The sequence below is a fragment of the Microcaecilia unicolor genome, chromosome 4 (assembly GCF_901765095.1).
Source record: "Microcaecilia unicolor chromosome 4, aMicUni1.1, whole genome shotgun sequence".
NCBI lineage: Eukaryota > Metazoa > Chordata > Amphibia > Gymnophiona > Siphonopidae > Microcaecilia > Microcaecilia unicolor.
This window is the reverse complement of record NC_044034.1, coordinates 371,302,856-371,327,718: the sequence shown is the minus strand read 5'-3', so window position 1 is coordinate 371,327,718 and position 24,863 is coordinate 371,302,856. Positions and strand designations below refer to the sequence as shown.

The window sequence follows — 24,863 nt, the reverse complement described above, 5'->3', positions numbered from 1 at the left end:
CTTAAACCATTTTACCTCAAATTACTCAGGCAGAATACCAAATACAGTGGAGATGCGATGATTTCTACGTGAAGTAGTCAAGACAAAGGGGAAGGGGGTAGGACAGGTAAGCTCTACCCAAATACGAGGGAGACATATGTATTTCCAAATCTTTATTGAGGAACAATCAATTGACTCGGCACAGCTGCCGTATTTCGGCGTCAGGAGTCTTATAGTCTTAGTGCAGTGGACTTTGATCCTGGGGAACTGAGTTCAATTCCCACTGCAGCTCCTTGTGACTCTGGGCAAGTCACTTAACCCTCCATTGCCCCAGGTACAAAATAAGTACCTGAATATATGGCATCCACACCTAACATGGCTTAAAGACTGCCTTAAGGAGTGGAGGAGTAGCCTAGTGGTTAGTGCAGTGGAATTTGATCCTGGGGAACCGAGTTGGATTCCCACTGCAGCTCCTTGTGACTCTGGGCAAGTCACTTAACCCTCCATTGCCCCTGGTACAAAATAAGTACCTGAATAGATGTAAACCGCTTTGAATGTAGTTGTAAAAACCTCAGAAAGGCAGTATATCAAGTCCCATTTCCCCTTTCCCCCTTTATAAATAGGATAAACTGGCATTTCCTTGTCACAGAATATAATTACAAGCCGTAATGTACAGTTAGAAATCCAAAAGGACGGCGATGAACGCAGAGCCCAGCAATGAATCCCAATGCAAGTGCCTACCTGTCCCACTCCCTTCCCCTTTATCTCAAATTACTCTGAAAAGCATTTGGTTTGCTTGGAGGACATGTCCAGTTTTACAACCCTTCTGGGACGAATGGAAACAGACTCTGTCGAACATTATAGTAATACAGTTATCACGGGATCTGAAGATTTTTTTTTACTGTATTGTCTCCCTGCAGGAATCACCAGGGACCAGGCCCAAGTTTTACTACCGTGCCTGGCTGTTATCCACAGGGAGAAAGCGAGGTATTGCAAACCTACTGAGACACTGCAGTCCACCACAGTTAAAAAGCAAACTTTGACAGGTCGCCTACATGGGCAAATTGACTGCTCTTAATCATGGACGCCAAGACACTATGGGGCTCATTTTCAAAGCACACAGATTTCTCGTAATTGCCAGGAAAAATGTCCTTCTGCCAAAATCGTCCACTGTGATTTTGGAATGGGCAGAATTTGGATGTCCTCCGTTGCAGGATGTCCAACAGTGATAATCAAACGGGAAGAAACTTCGAAGTCTAAAAAGAAGAATGCTTTTATTTAGACCTGTTTCAGTCACGTCCGCGTACCTAGGGCGGGGCATTGGGGCGATCCACCCCGGGTGCTGGCAGCGAGGGGGTGTGTGGAGCAGGTGCGCACTGTCGGCTTTGCTGGTCCCCTGCCTCGGAACAACAAGTTGATGTCTGAGGGGGCAGGGGACCGGCACAGTTGACTGCGCACCTGCTTGATTGGAGGAGGGGTGTATGTGCTGCCCGGGGGGGGGGGGGGGGCTGCACTGCCCACACTCCCCCTAAGGAGGGGTGTGTTCCACCGTACGCCACTGCAAAAAGGTGCTCTGATTGAGCAACTGACCTGAAGGATTAAGACATGACGGTTGCCGTCCCCTTCCCTCTCCCCAGAAAGTGAAACCAAAAGAAATACAAGGCTGTATGATAACATCAGGTATTTTGGGCATTCTGAGCAAAGCAAAAAACAGGTCTGAGGAGTAGCCTACTGGTCAGCCCACTGGACTTTAAACTAGAGGATCCAGGTTCAATTCCCATTTCAGCCCTCCAGAAACAGACATATACTTACTGTACCTAAATATTTATGACACCTACAAGCCTGAAAGCTATTGAGCTGGTTACACTAAGTATTTCTCTGTTACTGGAGGGCTCAGAATTTTAAAGAAAATACTTGTAGAGGGATATCAGCCTGGGTGCCTTGGTTTACCGTCCACTGCACTGGCCACTAGGCTGAACCTCTGCTCAGCAAGGACAACCGTGTGGCCATTTTGAACGAACGCTGCCAGACACACGTCCTCGTCCTTGGTTTTATTGTTGGCTTTCATAATTTGGATGTTTCAGTTTGTAAAGTGGCTGTTCATCTTGGAAGCTCTCACATAGCTTCAAATAGGAATACAGATGTAGGGGAGGACAGACCATTTGGGCAAGTGGGCAGTCTATTAGATTGTAAGCTCTTTGAGCAGGGACTGTCTCTCTTTGTTAAATTGTACAGCGCTGCGTAACCCTAGTAGCGCTCTAGAAATGTTAAGTAGTAGTAGTACCCGAGGGCCCAGAGGCTCTGACCGGATGCCCACCGCACGCTACAGCCCTCCCCGGTCCTACCTTAAAAGGCGCACTGCTGGTGATCTAGTTGCCTTTCCTGCCCGTTGTGCCTGCCTCTATTCCTCCACTGTACTTTAAAAATGGCGGCCAAGTCTCCCTGTGGAAGTCTCATGAGACTGTCGAGACCCGCGAGACTACCATGGGAAGTCTCAGCCGTCATTTTGAAAACATGGCGACGCTGGCATGCAGGGGGAATAGTGGCAGCTCAGCGGGCAGGAAAGAATATGCTCCCCCCAGCAGAGACCACTAGACCACCAGGGCCCTTCAGGTACAACCAGGGCAGTGGGGACATTGGCTGCTGCGGTAGGGGGTATGTCAGGCAGCAGCCAGGCGGGGGGCCCAGACCAGCCCCTGCTGGTCCCATACAGATGTATTTCTTTTTTTAAAATAACTGTGAGATGTACAATTTTTTTGGACATTATGAGCAGCACGTCGCAATTCTGTCTTGGACATCATTTCAAAAATGCCCCTCCATGGAAAAAGCATGCACAGCATTTCTGGACTGGTACAATCAAGGATCTACTTGCTCACTGAAGTCAGAAGTGGGATTTAGAAGGGGACTAATCTAGCTACCATGAATGTTGGATCTTTAACCAGTAGGGTCTGCTATGTACATAAGTATTGCCATACTGGGACAGACCGAAGGTCCATCAAGCCCAGCATCCTGTTTCCAACAGTGGCCAATCCAGGTCACAAGTACCTGGCAGAAACCCAAAGAGTAGCAACATTCCATGTAGAACCCCAAAGAGTGGCAACATTCTAGAATTCTAAAGAATAACAAGATTCCATGCAGAATTTCAAAGTGTAGCAACATTCCATGTAGAACCCCAAAGAGCAGCAAGATTCCATTCAGAATCCCAAGTACATAAGTACATAAGTGTTGCCATACTGGGACAGACCGAAGATCCATCAAGCCCAGCATCCTGTTTCCAACAGTGGCCAATCCAGGTCATAAGTACCTAGGAGAAACCCAAAGAGTAGCAACATTCCATGTAGAACCCCAAAAGTAGCAACATTCCATGTAGAATCTCAAAGAGTAGCAACATTCCATGTAGAACCCCAAAGAGCAGCAAGATTCCATTCAGAATCCCAAGTACATAAGTGTTGCCATACTGGGACAGACCGAAGATCCATCAAGCCCAGCATCCTGTTTCCAACAGTGGCCAATCCAGGTCATAAGTACCTAGGAGAAACCCAAAGAGTAGCAACATTCCATGTAGAACCCCAAAGAGTAGCAAGATTCTAGAATTCTAAAGAACAACAAGATTCCATGCAGAATTTCAAAGTGTAGCAGCATTCCATGTAGAACCCCAAAGAGTAGCAAGATTCCATTCAGAATCCAAAGTACATAAGTACATAAGTAATGCCACACTGGCACAGACCGAAGGTCCATCAAGCCCAGCATCCTGTTTCCAACAGTGGCCAATCCAGGTCACAAGTACCTGGCAAGATCCCAAAAAAGTACAAAAACATTTTATACTGTTTATCCTAGAAATAAGCAGTGGATTTTCCCCAAGTCCATTTTAATAACGGTCCATGGACTTTTCCTTTAGGAAGCCCTCCAAACCTTTTTTTAAACCCCGCTAAGCTAACTACTTTTACTACATTCTCTGGCAATGAATTCCAGAGTTTAATTACACGTTGAGTGAAGAAAGATTTTCTTCAATTCATTTTAAATTTACTACTTTGTAGCTTCATTGCGTGCCCCCTAGTCCTAGTATTTTTGGAAAGCGTAAACAAGCGATTCACATCTACTCGTTCAACTCTACTCATTGTTTTTATAGACCTCTATCATATCTCCCCTCAGCCATCTTTCCTCCAAGCTGAAGAGCCCTACATGCTTCAGCCTTTCCTCAAAGGGAAGTCGTCCCATCCCCTTTATCATTTTCATCGCCCTTCTCTGTACCTTTTCCAATTCCATGAATGTCTGCATTTCTTTCCCACTGTACGTTGATGGTTTATGCTTCTCTGGAACATGTGGTTTATTTTGTTTCGGGGATTGGGGTAATTGTTGTATTCTGTTTTTATGAAGATTGTGGGAAGATTGTGAAAAGTTGCAAGAAGATATTTCGAGACTAGGAGACTGGGCGTCTAAATGGCAGATGATGTTCAATGTGAGCAAGTGCAAAGTGATGCATGTGGGAAAGAGGAACCCAAACTATAGCTATGCGATGCAAGGTTCCACGTTAGGAGTCACCGACCAGGAAAAGGATCTAGGTGTCATTGTTGATGATACGTTGAAACCTTCTGCTCAGTGTGCTGCTGCGGCTAAGAAAGCAAATAGAATGTTAGGAATTATTAGGAAAGGAATGGAAAACAAAAATGAGGATGTTATAATGCCTTTGTATCGCTCCATGGTGCAACCGCACCTCGAATATTGTGGTCAATTCTGGTCGCCACATCTCAAAAAAGATATAGTGGAATTAGAAAAGGTGCAGAGAAGGGCGACGAAAATGATAAAGGGGATGGGACAACTTCCCTATGAGGAAAGGCTAAAGCGGCTAGGGCTCCTCAGCTTGGAGAAAAGGCGGCTGAGGGGAGATATGATAGAGGTCTATAAAATAATGAGTGGAGTTGAACGGGTAGATGTGAAGCGTCTGTTTACGCTTTCCAAAAATACTAGGACTAGGGGGCATGCGATGAAGCTACAATGTAGTAAATTTAAAACGAGTTGGAGAAAAAGTTTCTTCACTAAACATGTAATTAGACTCTGGAATTCATTGCCAGAGAATGTGGTAAAGGCGGTTAGCTTAGCGGAGTTTTAAAAAGGTTTGGATGGCTTCCTGAAGGAAAAGGCCATAGAATGTTATTAAATGGACGTAGGGAAAAATCCACTATTCCTGGGACAAGCAGTACAAAATGCTTTGCTCCGTGGATCTTGTCCGGTGATTGTGACCTGGATTGGCCACTGTCGGAGACAGGGTGCTGGGCTAGATGGATCTTTGGTCTGTCCCAGTGTGGCGATGCTTATGTCTTAAAATCCAATAAAAATTTAAAGTAAAAAGAAAAGAAAAAAAAAAGAAAATGTGGTCGGTATGTAGACGTGGATACAATTTACCTGCAGGGGAGAAGACACAAGAGGATAAGACATAAGCATTGCCACACTGGGACAGACCAAAGGTCCATCTAGCCCAGCACCCTGTCTCCGACAGTGGCCAATCTAGGTCACAATCACCGGACAAGATCCACGGAGCAAAGCATTTTGTACTGCTTGTCCCACGAATAGTGGATTTTTCCCTACGTCCATTTAATAACATTCTGATGCCAACCATCAGGATACACAGGAAAACAGATGTGGAGATTCATTTTACAATCTTTGCACATAATTTCCTTCCCTTGACCTAACTTTACCATTATTTTGGTCAGGTAAAGATACAGCACTTCGAAGGGGAGGGGGAGGGGGGAAGCATAGAGGTGTCAAAAATCAGCCTGCAGTTCTATGTGGGTGAACACAAGTTAATTACACTGCTTTTTAATACCCAAATGTGTTACTTTGGCCACAAATGTGGCAACTGCCATGGCTGGATCAGGGTCCGTATTTTAAAGCAGAACCTCAGGACAGAATTCTGCTGGGTTTGTGAAGAAACAAATAGTCACCTATGCCTTGGTGTTAGGAAAACACAGCATGAATAAAGTAAAAATGTTCTGTGCCTTTTGTTGACTGTCTGTAGATGATAATGGATATCCCACATTTGTCATATTTCATCTTTATTTAATATACTGCAAATAATGGAAACAAGTAAAAATATGGAAAGGGTTCAGGAAAAATACATAGGGACGCTGGATTACAAGTTAATAATTATAAGGAAAGGGGAACATAAGACCAAATTACCTATTAAAGGATACAAAAGGGAGGGAAGAAATGCAAAAGACGAGACCCTAGTGAGACAAGGGGAAGAGGCTACTTGCGAGGCTAACCGCCTTATTTTCAAAAGTGATGGGCGCCTAGATTTCGACCCAAATGGGGAGATAGGCGCCCATCTCGCAAAGGCGCCCAAATCGGTATAATCGAAAGCCAATTTTGGGCGTCTTCAACTGCAATCTGTCACAGAAATGGGCAACGTTGACGGGGGCGTGTCAGAGGCGTGGCAAAGGCGGGACTGGGGCGTGTTTATCGGCCGAGGAGAGATGGGTGCCTTCGGCCGATAATGGAAAAAAGAAAGGCGTTTTTAGCACGAATTTGAGTCATTTGTTTTGGACCCTTTTTTTTCACGAACAAGTCCCAAAAAAGTGCCCTAAATGACCACATGACCACCGAAGGGAATCGGGGATGATCACCCCTGACTCCCCCAGTGGTCACTAAACCCCTCCCAGCATAAAAAAAACAACTTTAACAACATCAGAGGGAAGGCTGTGGGGCCAGTACGAACAGTATGTATCAGTCGCTGCTCGCTGCAGGCGAAGATCTGCTATTTACTGCAGGAGGGACAATTGTTGGGAGTTTTCGGCTGGTGGGGCTTGGGGATCCCTGCCAGCCACATCATAGGTGTGCTGCTACTGGGTGGGCCTGGGCCCACCTGGGCCCACCCTTGGCTACGCCTCTGCCAAGAACACCCCAAAAGGGTTTTTTTTTATCTGGATCCTTTTCTAAAATACAAGAGCTGTACACATCATGACCTTGGATGTATCAATTCCAATTTCTTTCCCCCCGAGAAGGTCCTTGGAGGGCTTTTATGTTTCACTTATATATTCAGAGATTTCTCATCTTTTGCTCATTTCTGAACTGAAAGCCTTCAAAAGCCACTTCAACAAAATGTGTCAGAAAGATATGCATCGAGTTAATCCAATATAAAATGTATCATCTTTTCTTCCCTTTTTGTTTAATTTCTGTGCATTACCTTCTGTCTAAAACGGGACTGTAAGTATATGCTTTAGCTATTTCAGGAACTGACTACTGCAGTAATCTTGTGCTGGAGGCTACGGAGGATGCTGTGCGCTTTGTAATTAGTTCAAAATGCTGCTGCCAAGACTCTGGAAGGAGTTGCATCTACCGGAGCTTTTCACCCCGCTGCTCCAAAGCCCTTTATGGCTTCTGCTCGTTTTGTGAGCGTGTTTAAAGCCCCGACTCTTCTTTTTTAAGTTCATCCAGGCTGCAAATATATTCTGGTATGATTTGTAGTATACTCACTGCACGTTTTACACTCTACTAAGAAAAATGTTTTCATTCCTCCTTCGGTAAAATCACGCATGGTTTTTTGCACAGGTCTCTGGTGACGAACAGTCGAGTCTGGTCAGGTATTGCACGTTTTTATGTTCTGGACTGCAATGATTCTTCCTTAGGAAAGGCTGGCTATGAACTGATTTTATTTGAAATCAGTTTGCAGGAAGTTTGTTAAATCCCAAGTGGGTTTATGTAGAAAATGCTTTTCATTTATCACTATTTTATAGGTATTAGGTTTTTGCTCACTTTGTTAATGGAAATGAGTGAAAAAATATTTCCCCCTATTTGTTTTAAAAGTATTTCCATGTAACTTCCTCGAGTGTCCCCGAGTCTTTGTACTTTTGGAACGAGTAAAAAATTGATTTACTTCTACTCATTCTACACCGCTCAGGATTTTGTAGACCTCAATCATATCTCCCCTCATCCGTCTCTTTCCCAAGATGAAGAGCCCTAACCTCTTTAGCCTTTCCTCATATGAGAGGAGTTCTATCCCCGTTATCATTTTGATCGCTCTTCATTGAAGCTTTTCTAATTCCGCTATATCTTTTTTGAGTTACAGCGACCAGAACTGAACGCAATACTCAAGGTGCGGACGCACCATGGAGCGATACAAAGGCATTATAGTATTCTCGGTCTTATTCACCATCCCTTTCCTAATAATTCCTAGCATTCTGTTTGCTTTTTTTGGCCGCCGCTGCAGAATGGGCAGAAGATTGTAGTGTAATTAGTGGAAAAAACCAATTATCTCTCTGCTGTATATTAGGTGTCTGGCTAGGGAGGGGGAAGGGGAGGTGTTTTTATGCATAAGGTTTGTTTATTGTGCTTCTTTCTGATGCATTTTTTTATGTGTTCTTATCATCATTTTATTGTTGTACCATATACTAAACATATTATTGGAAATAGTGGAGGGGCATAATCGAATGGGGTGCCCAAGTTTTCCTGAGGGCGTCCTCGCAGGATGTCCCCGCGAATGCGCAGGGAAACCCGTATTATCGAAACAAGATGGGCGTCCATCTTTCGTTTCGATAATACAGTCAGGGACGCCCAAATCTCAACATTTAGGTCGACCTTAGAGATGGTCATGGGAGGAGCCAGCATTTGTAGTGCAGTGGTCCCCCTTACATGCCAAGACACCAACCGGGCACCCTAGGGGGCACTGCAGTGGACTTCACAAATTGCTCCCAGGTACATAGCTTCCTTACCTTCAGCCAGATGCACTAACTGAACGGAAAAAACCCTTCCCTTACCGATCCCTTAGCAAAAGGAACGGGCATGCATGTAGAAAATCGCATGCAAATGAGCTGCTCGCTGTTAGCTCATTTGCGCACGATTTCCTTCCTAAGGAGAGGAAGCCAGTGCAGAGGAGCCAAGCATTATGGGTGGCTGCTCTGCGCATGCCAAAGATGGCTTCATACATGCAGACAAGCTGCGTGTATAATAGCCATCTACAACCTTAGAAAAATAGAAGTCCAGGTGAAGATGTCCAAGTGCTCGTCAGAGACGTCTTTTTTTTTTTTTTTTTAGAGTATGGGTGAAGGTCGTCCTTCGCTATGCCTCCGTCCCTGCGGCAGTTGAGGACGTCCAAAATGTGGATGTTTCTGTGAGAAGGACATCCATGCCTTTGCTATGCCTCCAACACCCCCTTTATTTATTTGGATTTTGGATCACAAGTAGCAGCAGTGGGATTTGAACCAGCCACCTATGGATTGCAAGACCAGTACTCTAACCACTAGGCCACTCCTCCACTCCACTTCACTCCCTTGAAATTTGGCCGTCCCTGTGGGGGGGGGGGGGCAGATCAGGACGTCCAAAATGTTTGAAAGAAGGACGTGGTAGCCAGGCAGTAATTCCAAACTGACGTGCGTTGGGTGCATGTAGGGCGCCTATGTGGCTTAGTAAAAGGGCCCCTTAATCGGCATCTACTGCAGTAAACATAGACTTTAGGTAGACGAGTTAACAGTCTATAATTTTTAGAAATGTTACTTTGATCTCCCTTTGGAAGAATATCAGCCAATGTTGAGTCAGATCTGGCTGCCTGATCAATTGCTTTTTGCAGTTGGCCGTGTCTTGGTGGAGAGATGTCAATTGTTTGAGTCAAACATTGGTCACTCCATCTGGGCCAGGACTCTTCCAAATTGGAGCTGTTTTTTAAACCTAGCTTCCAACTCTTTCGTGGTTACTTCATGCCATTGCATAGGGGTAATGTTTACTCATTCCAAATTCTCCTGTACTCAGGGTAGCCGTTCTACATCTTGGTTATGCTCTACAGGGTCCTCATTCAAGTGTCTCCAGAATGTTTCTGTCTCAGCTTTAGTTGGCGGTATTTTCAATGTACTGATATTCTTTCCCAGTTCCCTGTAGAATTGCTTTGGGTTTTGTCTAAATAATTTATTTGGATCTCTCTCTCTTCTGTTCATATCTCCAAAAGTTTTGTGCTTTAGCATATAAAATTTAAGAATTTTCCTCCGTCAATGCAACATGTTTCAATTTGATATTTTGGATTTTTCTCAGAATCTTAGGTGACTGTGATCCCTTTAGGTACCCATCTATCAAGAGCACCTCTGTTGGCAAAGATTTTATTTTTTCCTCAATGCGAGTTTTCCGAGGAGGAGCTGTCTCTCTCTCTTTTTCTTTTTCTCAATGGTAAAAGCCTCTCTGTAATAATTTTGGCAGGACAATAGTGTATTCGGTTAATTTCTCTAATATCCAAAGGCTGTCTTTTTATACAAAATATGGCTTTATTCATCTTATTTATCAAACTCCTTACTTTTGGTATTAGGTTACCTAAGTACATAAGTGTTGCCATACTGGGACAGACCGAAGGTCCATCAAGCCCAGCATCCTGTTTCCATCAGTGGCCAATCCAGGTTACAAGTACCTGGCAAGAACACCAAGAAGTACAATACATTTTATGCTGCTTATCCCAGAATTAAGCAGTAGCTTTTCCCCAAAGTCATTTTAATAATGGTCTATGGACTTTTCCTTTAGGAAGCCGTCCAAATCTTTTTTTAAACTCCGCTAAGCTAACTGCCTTTACCACATTCTCTGGCAACAAATTCCAGAGTTTAATTACACGTTGAGTGAAGAAAATTTTTCTCCAATTCGTTTTAAATTTACTACATTGTAGCTTCATCGCATGCCCCCTAGTCCTAGTATTTTTGGAAAGTGTAAACAGACGCTTCACATCTACCTGTTCAACTGCACTCATTATTTTATAGACCTCTATCATATCTCCCCTCAGCCTCCTTTTCTCCAAGTTGAAGAGCCCTAGCCGCTTTAACCTTTCCTCATAGGGAAGTCGTCCCATCCCCTTTATCATTTTCATCGCCCTTCTCTGTACCTTTTCAAATTCCACTATATCTTTTTTGAGATGCGGTGACCAGAATTGAACACAATATTTGAGGTGTGGTCGTACCATGGACTGATACAAAGGTTACCCAAGTTGACTCTTTCTCTTCTGGAGCCCAGCAAATGTCTCCATATCAATATATGAAAGCAGCTCATCTGCCAATTCTTTTTCCTCTTCAGTTGTCCATCATTGATCAGGCTATCTTGCGTCTCTTGAGCTCCTCACTCCATCTCAACCACAGAAACCTTCTCCATTGCCGCCTCCAAAAGCTGTGCCACCTCTCCTCTTGCACTCCTTGTTACCCCTTTTCCCCCTCTCTATTTCTCTTTCTGCAGCATCATTCAGCTGTTTCAAGATATCCTCACTCAGGTAACGTTCTAGCCAGACCTCGAGGTGGGAGGGGGCCAGAGCTCAAGGTGGGGAGGCATATTTTGGTCAATGCCCCACCGCTGCCCCCTCCACCACTGCCCCCCCCCGCTGCCTTGCCGTCCCCCTCTGCAGCCACTGTACATCTTGGCTTTCGGTGGTCCCCAACCCCCGCCAGCTGAAGCATCACCACCCAAATACCTTGGCTGGCGGGGGTCCCCAGCCCCCACCAGCTGAAGACTTCGGCCAGTGCTAGTCTCCGGCACTGCCGCATTGCTTGCCCTGCTCTCTCTTCCCCTCATGTCTGGCATGCTGGACATGAGGGGAAGAGACAGCAAGGCAGGAAATGTGGCAGCGCCATCGCAGAGCAGCGCTGGATGAAGTCTTCAGCTGGTGGGAATTGGGAACCCCTGTCAGCCAACCAGGGGCCTAGAGCGAATTTTTTTTGGGGGGGCCCAGGCCCCCATCTAGCTACGCCACTGAATCTGTCCAATCAAAGATCTCAGATTGGCATCGGGTGTTCTCTTGTGTGCGCTGACTGAGGTGCGGAAGTGTGTTTTTAGCTTTTTGCTTTTAGTCTGAGCTGTCATCAGCCAGGGATCGCGCTCAGAATACAGTTTCCACTCAGTGCCAGATGTTGGCGATGTCAGAAAGGCGACTACCTTGGCTTACAGATCATAAGGATTATGTACATTGCGTGGAAGATTGCGGGGAGGTAGATCCGACATAAAAAGGGTTGATTTGCTTTTTCTGAGACAGGCAGGGCCTCTGAAACTTCTTTATTTTTAAACACAGTAAGTATCTCACTACCAGAAATTTATCAGAATCCCAAAAGCTTCCCTGCCAACAAATATGCTCCTTGGCAAGACAGGAATGCCAAAGAAAGGACCTGTTATTCTGAAAATGCTACAGCTACACAGGTCACAAAAAGCATTCCTGCATTTTTGTAACCTGGAGCAAGGTGGAAAGCAGAGATAAGCCTCCACTTCAGAGTCTCCAAGAGCCAGCAGGGGAATTTGGGTGCCTGTAACTTAATTACTTTACAGTATGGCCAGGTAGGCTATGGGCATTGCAAGCACCGCATTCCTCAAAATATCACCTCCTTACCCCAGTCTTAGCTCTCTGATTTAAAAGAATCTGTTCTGCTTTTTCTAAGGATGCTTCATTCCTTACATACCGAAGTGGTTACTGGAAGCTTCCTACTGTCTGTTTCTGCTTTAATTTTTAATATTTTTTCCTCAGATAGAAGGCATCACACTGCAGATGGGGTATGAAAGTTCACACCCGGCGTATCTTCCTAAATACTTACCCTTAATATTCAATACGACTTAACCGGATGGATACAGCCGCCAACCGGATAAATTGCTCATTCGCGGTTATCCACTCATTTTCAGTGACACTTAACCGGTTATCTTTGCTGACTGGTTAGCGCCAAATTCAAAAGCAGTTAGTTAATGTGGGCACTCCAGGGGTGGAGTTGGGTTAAATGCCAATATTCAGGCTGCATAAATAGCAGTCCTATCTTTAAGCGGTTAGATTTATGCAGTCAAGGGCTGAATAATGACTTAGCCGGTTATATGGTAGCCGGTTCAAAAAAAAAATGGATATCAGGGACTGATATTAAATATCCGAGAATAACACCGGCGGTGGGCAGCAAAACGCTCACAGCCACCAGCTGAATATCGTGGGTTTCTTTTATTGAACACGTAACGTTTTTTTTATATCACTGTGACATAAAAGCGATAAAGTTTTAATCAGAACAGCAGGGTTTCGTCAGGAAATTTTGCTGGTAGCATGGGGAATCTCCTTTCTGCTTTGTCGTGGTGACGTTGTGATTTCAGAAATCTCCTTCGCCAAATCCTCTTCAGCTTATCTGTGCTGTGTTCGTGTACGTTATCAGCGACACGCATGCAGAGTCCTCATGAACATCCGCTCTTCAGCTGTCCGTGCTGTATTCATGCCTTATATGTCAGTGTACTGCTCGTTTGGGATGCTGATAAGGATCTGCTTTTCAGCTCTCTGTGCTGTATTCAGATTTCACACCCATTCCCATAATTGTGCGCAGATAGTGAATTTGTGTTGCCATTAAGCAGAAAAGAAAGGCTTTAATAAAGAGAATTTTCATATATAAATAGGGTAACGTTTGCAGTTTCCTGCTGTCTCAGAAACAGAAGCAAATGGGAAGGTTGATATTTTTCCACAAGCTTTCAGTATTCTATTTGAAGGGTTTTTCCCCCCCAGTAAATTCTAATGTGAAAAAATTACAGAAAGTAGAAATGATTTACTAATCTTTTGTGTGTGTGTGTGGGGGGGGGGGGGGGGGGGAGGGGGTCCTAGTTTCCTCCTCTTCCTTTTGGGCTATGGTATCATCAGCGTTCAATTCACAGCTACTTCAGGATTTTCCCTCTATTTTTAAACCTCTGTTGGCCACACATCACAGTGACAGACGGGGGCCACAAACCACAGCTCCCTCTGGAACCCAGCTGTGGACTTTTAAGACTGGCCACTAGGTGTCGCCATTGTGCAATGACTGTGACTTTCTCTCCCTTGGGGGCTGTGAATGCTGCTTGTCTAGGGAGCAGTCTTGGCTAAGGAACTGAACTTGGGTTCCTCCTGCAGGCAGCACCCAGCACTGTCACTGAGCCCCTGGCCCAGTCCTATTACACTACATTTTAATCACAGAGGTGAAGCACCTCAGTTTCACTGTCCTGACTTCAGCATATTTATCCCCACCCTTCCTTGGTTCTCTCCCCTTCCCTACTGTAAAAGCACGGAGAACCCTGGATCCCTGGGGAAGGACCCGAGACCACTAGAGGCAACGGCCAGTAGCCACACATTCTAGGTCAGTGCTTGAGTTTTCACCGTCTGACCACTACTGAACTATTCTGTCATTTGCACTCTCCATTAAAAAAATAACAATAACGTTTTATTTGAATCGGACAAAGATTGAAAACGAGAACCATATCTTCGAGCAACGAGAACCATATCTTTTCCAACTCATGCCCTCCAGGTTTTCTTGGAAATGAGTTATTTAAGTCAGTGGGAACCCCAAAACCCAAGGCGATTTGTCAGGAGCCCTGAGAAGAGTTTCACAGGACACAGTACCTTCATCCAAGGAGGTCAGAAGTCACCAACACTTAGATTCTAGAAACGGCACACAATTTTAATCACATAAAATGATGTGCTATGCTGAGATGTACTCAACTAAACTGGCCAAGTAGCACCAATAACTGGGCATCAACATTCAGTGACTAGCAACAATTTGCATTTGCACAGGCATTTTGCTAAGTGCTATTTTGTATAGATAAATGCGCAAATCTTTTACTGCACAACAGTGGCGTAGCTGGGTGGGGGCCACGGGGCCTGGGCCCCCCAAATTTCCTGTGGGCCCCTGGTTTTGCTGGGGGGGGGTCCCCAACCCCCGCCTGCTGAAGCATTTCCAGAGCCAGTATCCGGAGCCGCTGCGTTGCCTGCCCTGCTCTGTCTTCCCCTCACGTCTGGCACGCCCCTTTTAGTGAAACTGAGCATGCTCAATTTCGTTAAGGAGCGTGCTGGACGTGAGGGGAAGACAAGGCAGGGCAGGCAATGTGGCAGCACCGGAGACCGGCTCTGGACAATGCTTCAGCTAGCAGGGATTGGGGACCCTCACCAGCCAAGGTATTTGCTGTGGCAGTGGGTGGGGAGTGGCAGGGTGGTGGTGGAAATGTGCCCCCTCACCTTGGGCTCTGGCCCCCTCCTACTGAAAAGTCTGGCTACACACCTGGCGCACAACTCAAAAGAGAGCAAGGTCACAGGTGGGTCACAGGTGTTCATTAAAGATGCACGCAGTATTACTGAATGCCTAACTTACGTGCCAAGATTTACACCAGGTTTCAGTTGGTGTAAATCCTTACCAGTGGCATAGCTACGTGGGGCCAGGGGGGCCCGGGCCCCCGTAGATTTGACCCTGGACCCCCTGCCAACAACACTCTTGACCCCCCCTCCCGCCATTGCCTGCCTTTGCTGGCAGGAGACCCCAACCCCCGCCAGCCGAGGTCCTCTTCTTCCCGCAAAAGGTTTCCTTCTACAACGTGCAGGATATCAGAAACAAAAGGAAGCCTTTTGCGGGAAGAAGATGAGCTTGGCTGGCGGGGGTTGGGGTCACCTGCCAGCAAAGGTAGGCGATGGCGGGTTGGCGGCGGGAGGGGGTCAAGAGGGTCGTCGTCGGGGGGGGGGGAGGGCAAAGTTGTTGGTGGCGGCGGGGTCAGCAGTGGTGGGGGGGGGGGGGTCAGTGGCACCGGGGGGAGGGGGGGCTAAAATGTGCCCCCTCACCTCGGGCTCTGGACCCCCCCTCCCGCCGAAGTCTGGATACGCCCCTGATCCTTGGTGTGGAAATCGACTCTTTTAAGCGCCATTCAATAAACAGTGCGCATCTCGGAACGCTGTTTATAGAATAGCACAGACTTTTTTCAGCGCCCAAATTTGGGCGTCATTTACTGAATCTAGTCTGAAAAATATAACAGGATATGTGCAGCCAGCCACTGAGGCTGTGAACACTGAGACCCCGGATTGCAACCCCCCTGCGCTAGCTGTACCGTCCCCAGCCACCCCCAAGTCTGCGATGTGGAATGCAAGCATCCGGATCCCAACTGCCCCTTAAAGCTGGCCTCTGGGGAAATGCCATTTCTTTCTTAATGATGATTAACCACCAGAAAGCTAACCAAGGGGACACCTCTGTGGGAGGGGCACTTTGCAAGACCAGAGCACTGCATCAATGACTGTAGGGTCAGGACACTAAAAGCAAATTCCAAAACAATTCAGGCGCTTGAAGTTAAAATGATGAAATATTTTGACACCAGCAACAGAGAGATCTGGGTTTCCTACAAAATTATCCCCATCCATCTCTCCCTCCTTTTCCTGCGAGACTGTCATTGCAGTTGCTTTTACATTTCACTGCTGATATTTGTCATCCTTTCCTCATTTCTGACCTGAGGAAGGTGACATTGCTTTTGAAAGCTAACTTCCTTTTTTCGTTTTCTGCTGATCTTTAAAAGGAACTAACATGGCTTCCACACTCATTTATTCATTTCTTAATGATGGGAAGGGCCCTTCTGCAGAACAAAACAACAACAGAGCCCCCCCCCCCCCCGCACGTTCCTGAACCTGGCTCTAAACCTGTCCCCTTCCACAGCCAGACAAGGGCATGAGGACCAGGAAAGTCCTGGGCAGCTGGTGACTGTGGACAGGGCCAGGGCTTAGGCTCCCCCTCCCACCACAGGCAATATGCAGCTAAGGAAAGCATTTCAAGGGGGTGGTACAGCATTCTGCCTGTCTCCCTGGCTGAACAGGGCTCGCATAGACATGCACATTCCCATCTCTCTTACCTAGGGACTGGTACAGCTCAGTCATTTTAGGGTGATCCCAGCACGTAGTTTGCATCTCATGGCTAAAACAGAAAAAAAGCAAGGAGAGTTTAGCACTCAAACCTCTCAGGACCCCCACTTAAACCCCTCCTCCCCAAAACCTTTCCTTGGAAAAAGAAGGGTTTACCCAGCCTGTCAGCTAGGACAGACCCCCCCACCCCCACCCAGCACCAGTGAGAGATGATCCCAAGCAAAGCAACCTTATGACCCTGTGAAGCACTTCTTGGGTACACCAGCCTCCTGTGCCCTGCAAGACACACCCCAAACACACCAGCCTCCTGTGGCCCTGTAAGACACACCCCAAGCACACCAGCCTCCTGTGGCCCTGTAAGACACAACCCGAACACACCAGCCTCCTGTGGCCCTGTAAGACACAACCCGAGCACACCAGCCTCCCGTGGGCCTGTAAGATACAATCCGAGCACACCAGCCTCCCGTGGCCCTATAAGACACAATCTGAGCACCCCAGTCTCCAGTAGCACTGTAAGACACACCCCAAGCACACCAGCCTCCAGTAGCACTGTAAGACACACCCCAAGCACACCAGCCTCCTGTGGCCCTGTAAGACACAACCCGAGCACACCAGCCTCCCGTGGGCCTGTAAGATACAATCCGAGCACACCAGCCTCCCGTGGCCCTATAAGACACAACCTGAGCACACCATCCTCAGGTAGCCCTGTAAGACACACCTCAAGCACACCATCCTCCGGCTGCCCTGTATGACACACCCCAAGTACACCATAGCCTCTAGTTGTCCTGTAGGACACACCCCAAACACACCAGCCTTCTGTGGCCTTGTAAGACACAACCCAAGTACACCAGCCTCCCGTGGCCCTATAAGACACACCCCAAGCCCACCAGCTTCCCGTAGGCCTGTAAGATACAACCTAAGCACACCAGCCTCCTGTAGCCCTGTAAGACACAACCCGAGCACACCAGCCTCCGGTTGCCCTTTATGACACACCCCAAGTACACCATAGCCTCCAGTTGTCCTGTAAGACACACTCCAGGTACACCAGCCTCCTGTGGCCCTATAAGACACAACCCAAGCACACCAGCCTCAGGTATCCCAGTAATTCACACCCCAAGCACACCAGTCTCCTGTGGCTCATTAAGATACACCACGAGCACATCAGCCTCCCATGGCCCTGTAAGACCCACCCCAGCACACCATCCTCTGATAGCCCTGTAAGACATACCCCAAGCACACCAGTCTCCTGTGGCGCAGTAAGACACACCCCATCACACCATCCTCTGGTAACTCTGCAAGACACACCCTAACCACACCAGCCTCCTGTGGCCCTGTAAGCCATAACCTGAGCATCCCAGCCTCCGGTAGCACTGTAAGACATATCCCAAGCACACCAGACTCCCACTGCCCTATAAGACACAACCCGAGAACACCAGTCTCCCGTAGGCCTGTAAGATACAACCCAAGAACACCAGCTTCCTGTGGCCCTGTAAGACACAACCTAAGCACATCATCCTCAGGTAGCCCTGTAAGACACACTCCAAGCACACCAGCCTCCTGTGGCCTTGTAAGACACAACTCAAGTAAACCAGCCTCCCGTAGGCCTGTAAGATACAACCCAAGCACACCAGCCTCCTGTGGCCCTGTAAGACACAACCTAAGCACATCATCCTCAGGTAGCCCTGTAAGACACACCCCAAGCACACCAGCCTCCTGTGGCTTTGTAAGACACAACTCAAGTAAACCAGCCTCCCGTGGGCCTATAAGACACAACCTGAGCACACCAGCCTCCCGTGGGCCTGTAAGATACAACTCAAGCACACCAGCCTCCTGTGGCCCTGTAAGACACAACCTGAGCACACTAGCCTCCAGTAAGACACACCTCAAGCACACCAGCCTCCTGTGGCACTGTAAGACACAACCTGAGCACACCATCCTCAGGTAGCCCTGTAAGACACACCCCAAGCACACCAGCCTCCTGTGGCACTGTAAGACACAACCTGAGCACACCATCCTCAGGTAGCCCTTTAAGACACACCCCAAGCACACCAGCCTCCTGTGGCCTTGTAAGACACAACTCAAGTAAACCAGCCTCCCGTGGGCCTATAAGACACAACCTGAGCACACCAGCCTCCCGTGGGCCTGTAAGATACAACTCAAGCACACCAGCCTCCTGTGGCCCTGTAAGACACAACCTGAGCACACTAGCCTCCAGTAAGACACACCCCAAGCACACCAGCCTCCTGTGGCACTGTAAGACACAACCTGAGCATACCATCCTCAGGTAGCCCTGTAAGACACACCCCAAGCACACCAGCCTCCTGTGGCACTGTAAGACACAACTGAAGTCCACCAGCCTCCCGTGGCCCTATAAGACACAACCCGAGCACACCAGCCTCCTATGGGCCTGTAAGATACAACCCAAGCACATCAGCCTCTTGCAGCCCTGTGGGATGCCCTGTGTCCCAGAATGCCAGTCTCTCAAAGCTGATTTTGCTTTCAAATGAAGACATTTTATCCGTTCCATTGCAGATTCTTCACTTTCCTTTCCAAGATGCTGCCTGTAACCTGTGATGCACCGTGCTCATTTCTGAACCCTGGCAAAAGCTAGATTCTCTGAGAGACATGGTACCACATTCTGGCCCTGTATAAGGATTCCAGCATAAGAATTATCATAAGATGCGTTTGAAACCACATTCATCATAGCAGAGGAAGGGACCTGTATGTGACCTCCCCATCTCACGTAAGGCATCTGCAGTTCTTCCACAACATCACCTTTGAAAAACGTTTCCGGTTCATCCCAAATAGTAGCTCAAACTTGATCATGTTATGATCATTGTTTCCTAGGGGACCCAACACCACCTCCTCTCTCCTTTTTAAGCCTCCAGTGGTCCACAGGCTTTGCTCCAGATTTCCAAGAGGAAGTTGATGTGTGCTTTCGTTTTGGGACCAGCCTATTGTACATGAGTGGGAAGATTTTCTTCAGAAAAAAACCCCACAGGTAGATCTGAAAGTGTTCTCCGAGTGAATCACTTTCCAATCGCACCCAAGCCACATTCCCAGGAACACTTTCCCTAAATGCATCTGACCGTACTCCCATGGCAAAGGGACACGTGTACACCTGGAAGGAGAGTTAGACCTCAAGTAGTCATGGAATAGGTAGCATTGTTCTGTTGTGGACTGGGAACTGGTTAATGGAGGAGGGTGGAGTGCCACAGGGATCTCTACTGGGACCAGTGCTATTTAACATATTTATAAATGATCTGGAAATGGGAACAAGTGAGGTGATTAAATCTGCAGATGACACAAAACTATTTTAAGTTGCTAAACCATACGCCGACTGTGAGAAATTGCAGGAAGGCCTTAGGAAGTTGGAAGACTGGGCATCGAAATCTCAGATACATTTTAATTGGACAAGTGCAAAGTGATGCACATTGGGAATAATAATCCAATCATAGTTACTAGATGCTAGTTTCCACTTTAGGAGTCAGCAGCCAAGAAATTGATCTAGGTGTTATCATAGACAATACGCTAAAATCTTCGCCCACCGTGTGACAGCAGCCAAAGAAGCAAACAGGATGCTGGGAATTATTAGGAAAAGGATGGTAAAGACCGAGAATATTATAATGCCTCTGTATCAAAGAAACATAGAAACATGACTGCAGATAAAGGCCAAATGACCCATCCAGTCTGCTCATCCTCTGTAACCCCTAATTCTTCCTGTTCCTAAGCGATCCCACATGCTTATCCCATGAACAGTCTTCGACTCCACCACCTCCACCGGGAGGCCATTCCACGTCTCCACCACCCTTTCTGTGAAATAATACTTCCTTAGGTTACTCCTAAGCCTATTCCCTCTTAACTTTGTGGTATGCCCCCTCATTCCAGAGCTCTCCTTCATTTGAAAAAGGCTCTCTTCCTGTACATAAATGCCCTTGCTCCATGGTGTGTCCTCACCTTGCGTAATACATTCAATTCTCATCACCATATCTCAAGAAAGATATAGCGGAATTAGAAAAGATTCACAGAAGAACGACCAAAATGATCAAGGGGATGAAACCCCTCTCATACGAGGAAAAGCTTAAGAGGTTAGGGATCTTCAGCTTCGAGAACAGACAGATGATGGGGGGGGGGGGGGGGGGGGGGGGGATATAATAGAGGTCTATAAAATCCTGAGTGGAGTAGAGTAGGTGGACCTGAACTGATTGTTTACTCTTTCAGGAAGTACAAAGTCTAGGAGATACTCCATGAAGTTATATGATAATACTTCTAAAACAAATACGAGGAACTATTTTTTCACTCAACAAATAGTTAAGTTCTGGAACTCGCTGTAGGAAGATGTGGTAACAGTGGTTGGCGCATCTAGGTTTAAAAAAGATTTGGACAAGTTCCTGGAGGAAAAGTTCAGGCATAGTCTACTATTGAGATAGACACGGGGAAGCTACTGCTTGCCCTGGGATTGGTAGCAAGGAACATTGCTACTATTTGGGTTTCTGCCAGGTACTTGTGACCTGTACGGGTCAATGTTGGAAACAGAATACTGGTGGAGTGGAGGAGTGGCCTAGTGGTTAGAGTGGTGGACTTTGGTCCTGGGGAACTGAGTTGGATTCCCACTTCAGGCACAGGCAGCTCCTTGTGACTCTGGGCAAGTCACTTAACCCTCCATTGCCCCATGTAAGCCGCATTGTGCCTGCCATGAGTGGGAAAGCGCAGGGTACAAATGTAACAAAAATAAAATAGATACTATTGAAGATTCTACATGGAATGTTGCTGCTATTGGAGATTCTACATGGAATGTTGCTATTCCACTAGCAACATTCCATGTAGAAGGCTGCGCAGGCTTCTGTTTCTGTGAGTCTGACGTCCTGCACGTATGTGCAGGACGTCAGACTCACAGAAGCAGAAGCCTGCGCGACCACATTGGTGATCTGCAAGGGCCGACCTCTACATGGAATGTTGCTAGTGGAATTGCAACATTCCATGTAGAATCTCAAATAGTAGCAACAGTGGAGGAGTGGCCTAGTGGTTAGGGTGGTGGACTTTGGTCCTGAGGAACTGAGTTCGATTCCCACTTCAGGCACAGGCAGCTCCTTGTGACTCTGGGCAAGTCACTTAACCCTCCATTGCCCCATGTAAGCCGCATTGAGCCTGCCATGAGTGGGAAAGTGCAGGGTACAAATGTAACAAAAATAAAATAGATACTATTGAAGATTCTACATGGAATGTTGCTACTATTGGAGATTCTACATGGAATGTTGCTATTCCATGTAGAAGGCTGCGCAGGCTTCTGTTTCTGTGAGTCTGACGTCCTGCACATATGTGCAGGATGTCAGACTCGCAGAAGCCTGCGCGGCCACATTGGTGATCTGCAAGGGCCGACTTCCACATGGAATGTTGCTAGTGGGACTCTGGGCAAGTCACTTAACCCTCCATTGCCCCATGTAAGCCACATTGAGCCTGCCATGAGTGGGAAAGCGCGGGGTACAAATGTAACAAAAATAAATAAATAAAATAGATGGACCCTTGGTCTGACCCATTATGACTATTCTTATGTTAAGAAATCACGATTCACCCATGTAAATGTGACTTCCTCCATTAAAAAGAAAAAAAAAAATATATATATATATATATATTTTGTTGTTGTTGTTGTTGTTATAGATATGAAGAAAGTGAGTAAATAGACCCAGTGTTACAAGAACCAGCAATTCAAATTATGTATGTTTAGTGGTGTGATTCTGGCCATATGCTTAAAATTTTAACTCCTCTTATGTTTTCCTGCCCCCCCCCCCCCCACTTTAAAGTTGTGGTCTAAGAAAGAAGTTTAATTGTAATGTGGAAATATGTTTTAAAGGAATATTTTCTTTTCTGTTTTTCTTAACAAGAAGTAATGCTTGTGATATGTTTAAAATCAATAAACAAATTAATATATAGATATTTTTTGCAAATAGAATGTTAGGTATTATTAGGAAAGGAATGGAAAACAAAAATGAGGATGTTATAATGCCTTTGTAATGCATCCTCTATGAGGAAAGGCTAAAGTGGCTAGGGATCTTCAGCTTGGAGAAAAGACGGCTGAGGGGAACTATGATACTGAATGGTATGGAACGGGTTGATGTGAATCGCTTGTTTAATCTTTCCAAAAATACTAGGAGTGGGGGCATGCAATGAAGCTACAAAGTAATACATTTAAAACAAATCGGAGAAAATGTTTGTTCACTCCACGTGTAATTAAACACTGGAATTCGTTTCCAGAGAATATAGAAAAGCAGTTAGCTTAGCGGAGTTTAAAAAAAGGTTTGGATAGCTTCCTAAAAAAGCAGTCCATAAGCCATTAATATGGACTTGGGGAAAATCCGCAGCTTGTTTCTAGGATAAGCAGCATAAAATGTATTGTACTGTTTTGGGATCTTGCCAGGTACTTGTGACCTGGATTGGCCACTGTTGGTTACCAGGATGCTGGGTACGACAGACCTTCCGTTTGTCCCAGTATGGCAACGCTTATGTTCTTATGTAAATATTAAGTCACAGTCCCAATATCCTTCACAAAGTTAGTTCCCCTTTTCATCTGTCCATGCTGTATATGCACCAGACTGACCCTGATGAAGGTCTGCTCTTCACCTGTTCTGGCTGTTTTCATGCTTTTCTTGTATCAACATGATACCTGCATGGGGCTCTGAAGACATTTTGCTCTTCACCTGACCGTGCTGTAGTCATGTTTTACATGATTACATTAGGTTCTGATGATGAACAGCATGGCTACACCTCTAAAACAGCAGCTTCCAAATACTTGAAACCACAATCTCCCTTCCAAAAAACAGAGTGAAAATGAGATGAAAATGATTCTTATTGAATTAAAGTCTCACCTGAATTATTTAAGTAATGTTTTGCTTGTACAGATGGGCTTCAAATTAAAGATAAAAGAAAGTGTGGCCTGGAACAGGCAGTTGAAAGGAATTCAGAGATGCAGATAAAATTATGCTCAAGTTTTGGAAAGTCTCCTAATTTCCTCCTGCCTCCAATTCCATAGCATGAAGCTGGCAGGGAGCCTAGAGGCGCTGAGGCTTGGGGCAGACGTCCTGTGTGCAACACAGCTGTTTCTGCGGGGTTTTAAACTTCGAGCGTCCCTCACCATTAGAAGGACCTCAGGCACTGCCAGCTTCCTATGGGGGGTATTCCAGCTCGAACACAAAGGAGTTAAAACCATCCCCTCTCCCCGCGTGCCTTTCAACCTAGGGCCACCGAATACGGTGCCAGTCCCTGCACCCTTGAGATGGCTGCATGCAAATTCACATTTAACCAGGTGGTATACAAAATTTCAAGAAATGATAAGGAAAAGCTCAGAGCAAACAAAGAAACTCTATTTGGGGCAGGGTCTATGGCATGGTGGGGGCCCTGTGCTGACACTTGGTCAAACCCACCAGCTCTGCAGTGTTTGTGAAGCCGGTTTCAGTTGTCTGGAATCTAAACGGAATGTTACCAAAACCTTTTTTATAGCGCTACACAGCAACACAATGGTTTACGAGTTTAGAGCATCAGCTCCTTCCCCCCCCCCCCCAGGGAAATCTCAGGACCCAGCAGAGAGGGACCCTTCATCTTCAGCCTTTCTTCACTACAAAACCTAGTATTCAGTTTCCTTTCCTGCTGTGATGATGCAGCTCACAGCTACACCAAAACTAAGAGCCACAAAACATGCATGAGAGATAAACCAAGTGCCACTGCCCTAAGAGCTAGTAACGTTAGAAAGGCGGGGGCTGTTCATGCAACCCCCTCTGAGCCATGGTAGATTCAGGTTTACTTATTTATTATAACATCCTTAACTGTAATAAAACTCAAAATACTTCATAGCCAAACAGCAAGAAACATGAAAACTAGTTATCACGTCTGTAAAAGTTTGGCCATTTAGTTATGTGGGTCGGTGACAGAGTTTTTTCTCTCCTGCTCCTGTCAGGACGTGATCACCCGGGTCTCGTCAGGAGCAGGAGAGAGACAGACATGCCAAATCTCCCGCACTCCCACTAGTGAGCCGAGCTCGCCCGCTGAGCAACTTTCCCCTTCCAGCGACATCAGGAGACGCCTTAAGAAAATATTTTCTCCACCTGCTGCAGGATCAGTCTCATGATAAGAGCTGGGGGACTGTGGGTACCGTGGGCCGCGCCAGCAAGGTGTGTTGGGGTGGGGCTGGGCAGAACTGTGGCTGGGGGCATGCCCTAAATCTCCTGCTGAAAAAGTTGGCCCCCCCCCGGCAGCTCTGTGGGAACAGAGTTGGCACTCGGGTTAGTGGTACAATTCA

The 24,863-nt window shown here is 46.6% G+C and overlaps 1 protein-coding gene across 5 annotated transcripts in view; it reads right to left on the bottom strand.

Annotated features, from left to right (window-relative positions):
• The window catches only part of DMD (dystrophin), a 2,615,032-nt gene that overhangs the window by 136,673 nt on the left and 2,453,496 nt on the right, over positions 1-24,863 (bottom strand). For all 5 annotated transcript variants that reach the window (XM_030202363.1, XM_030202359.1, XM_030202360.1 and 2 more), the window contains one exon: positions 16,564-16,625. In XM_030202363.1, coding sequence (XP_030058223.1) covers positions 16,564-16,625 — 62 coding nt within the window. The remainder of the gene's footprint in view (positions 1-16,563; positions 16,626-24,863) is intronic.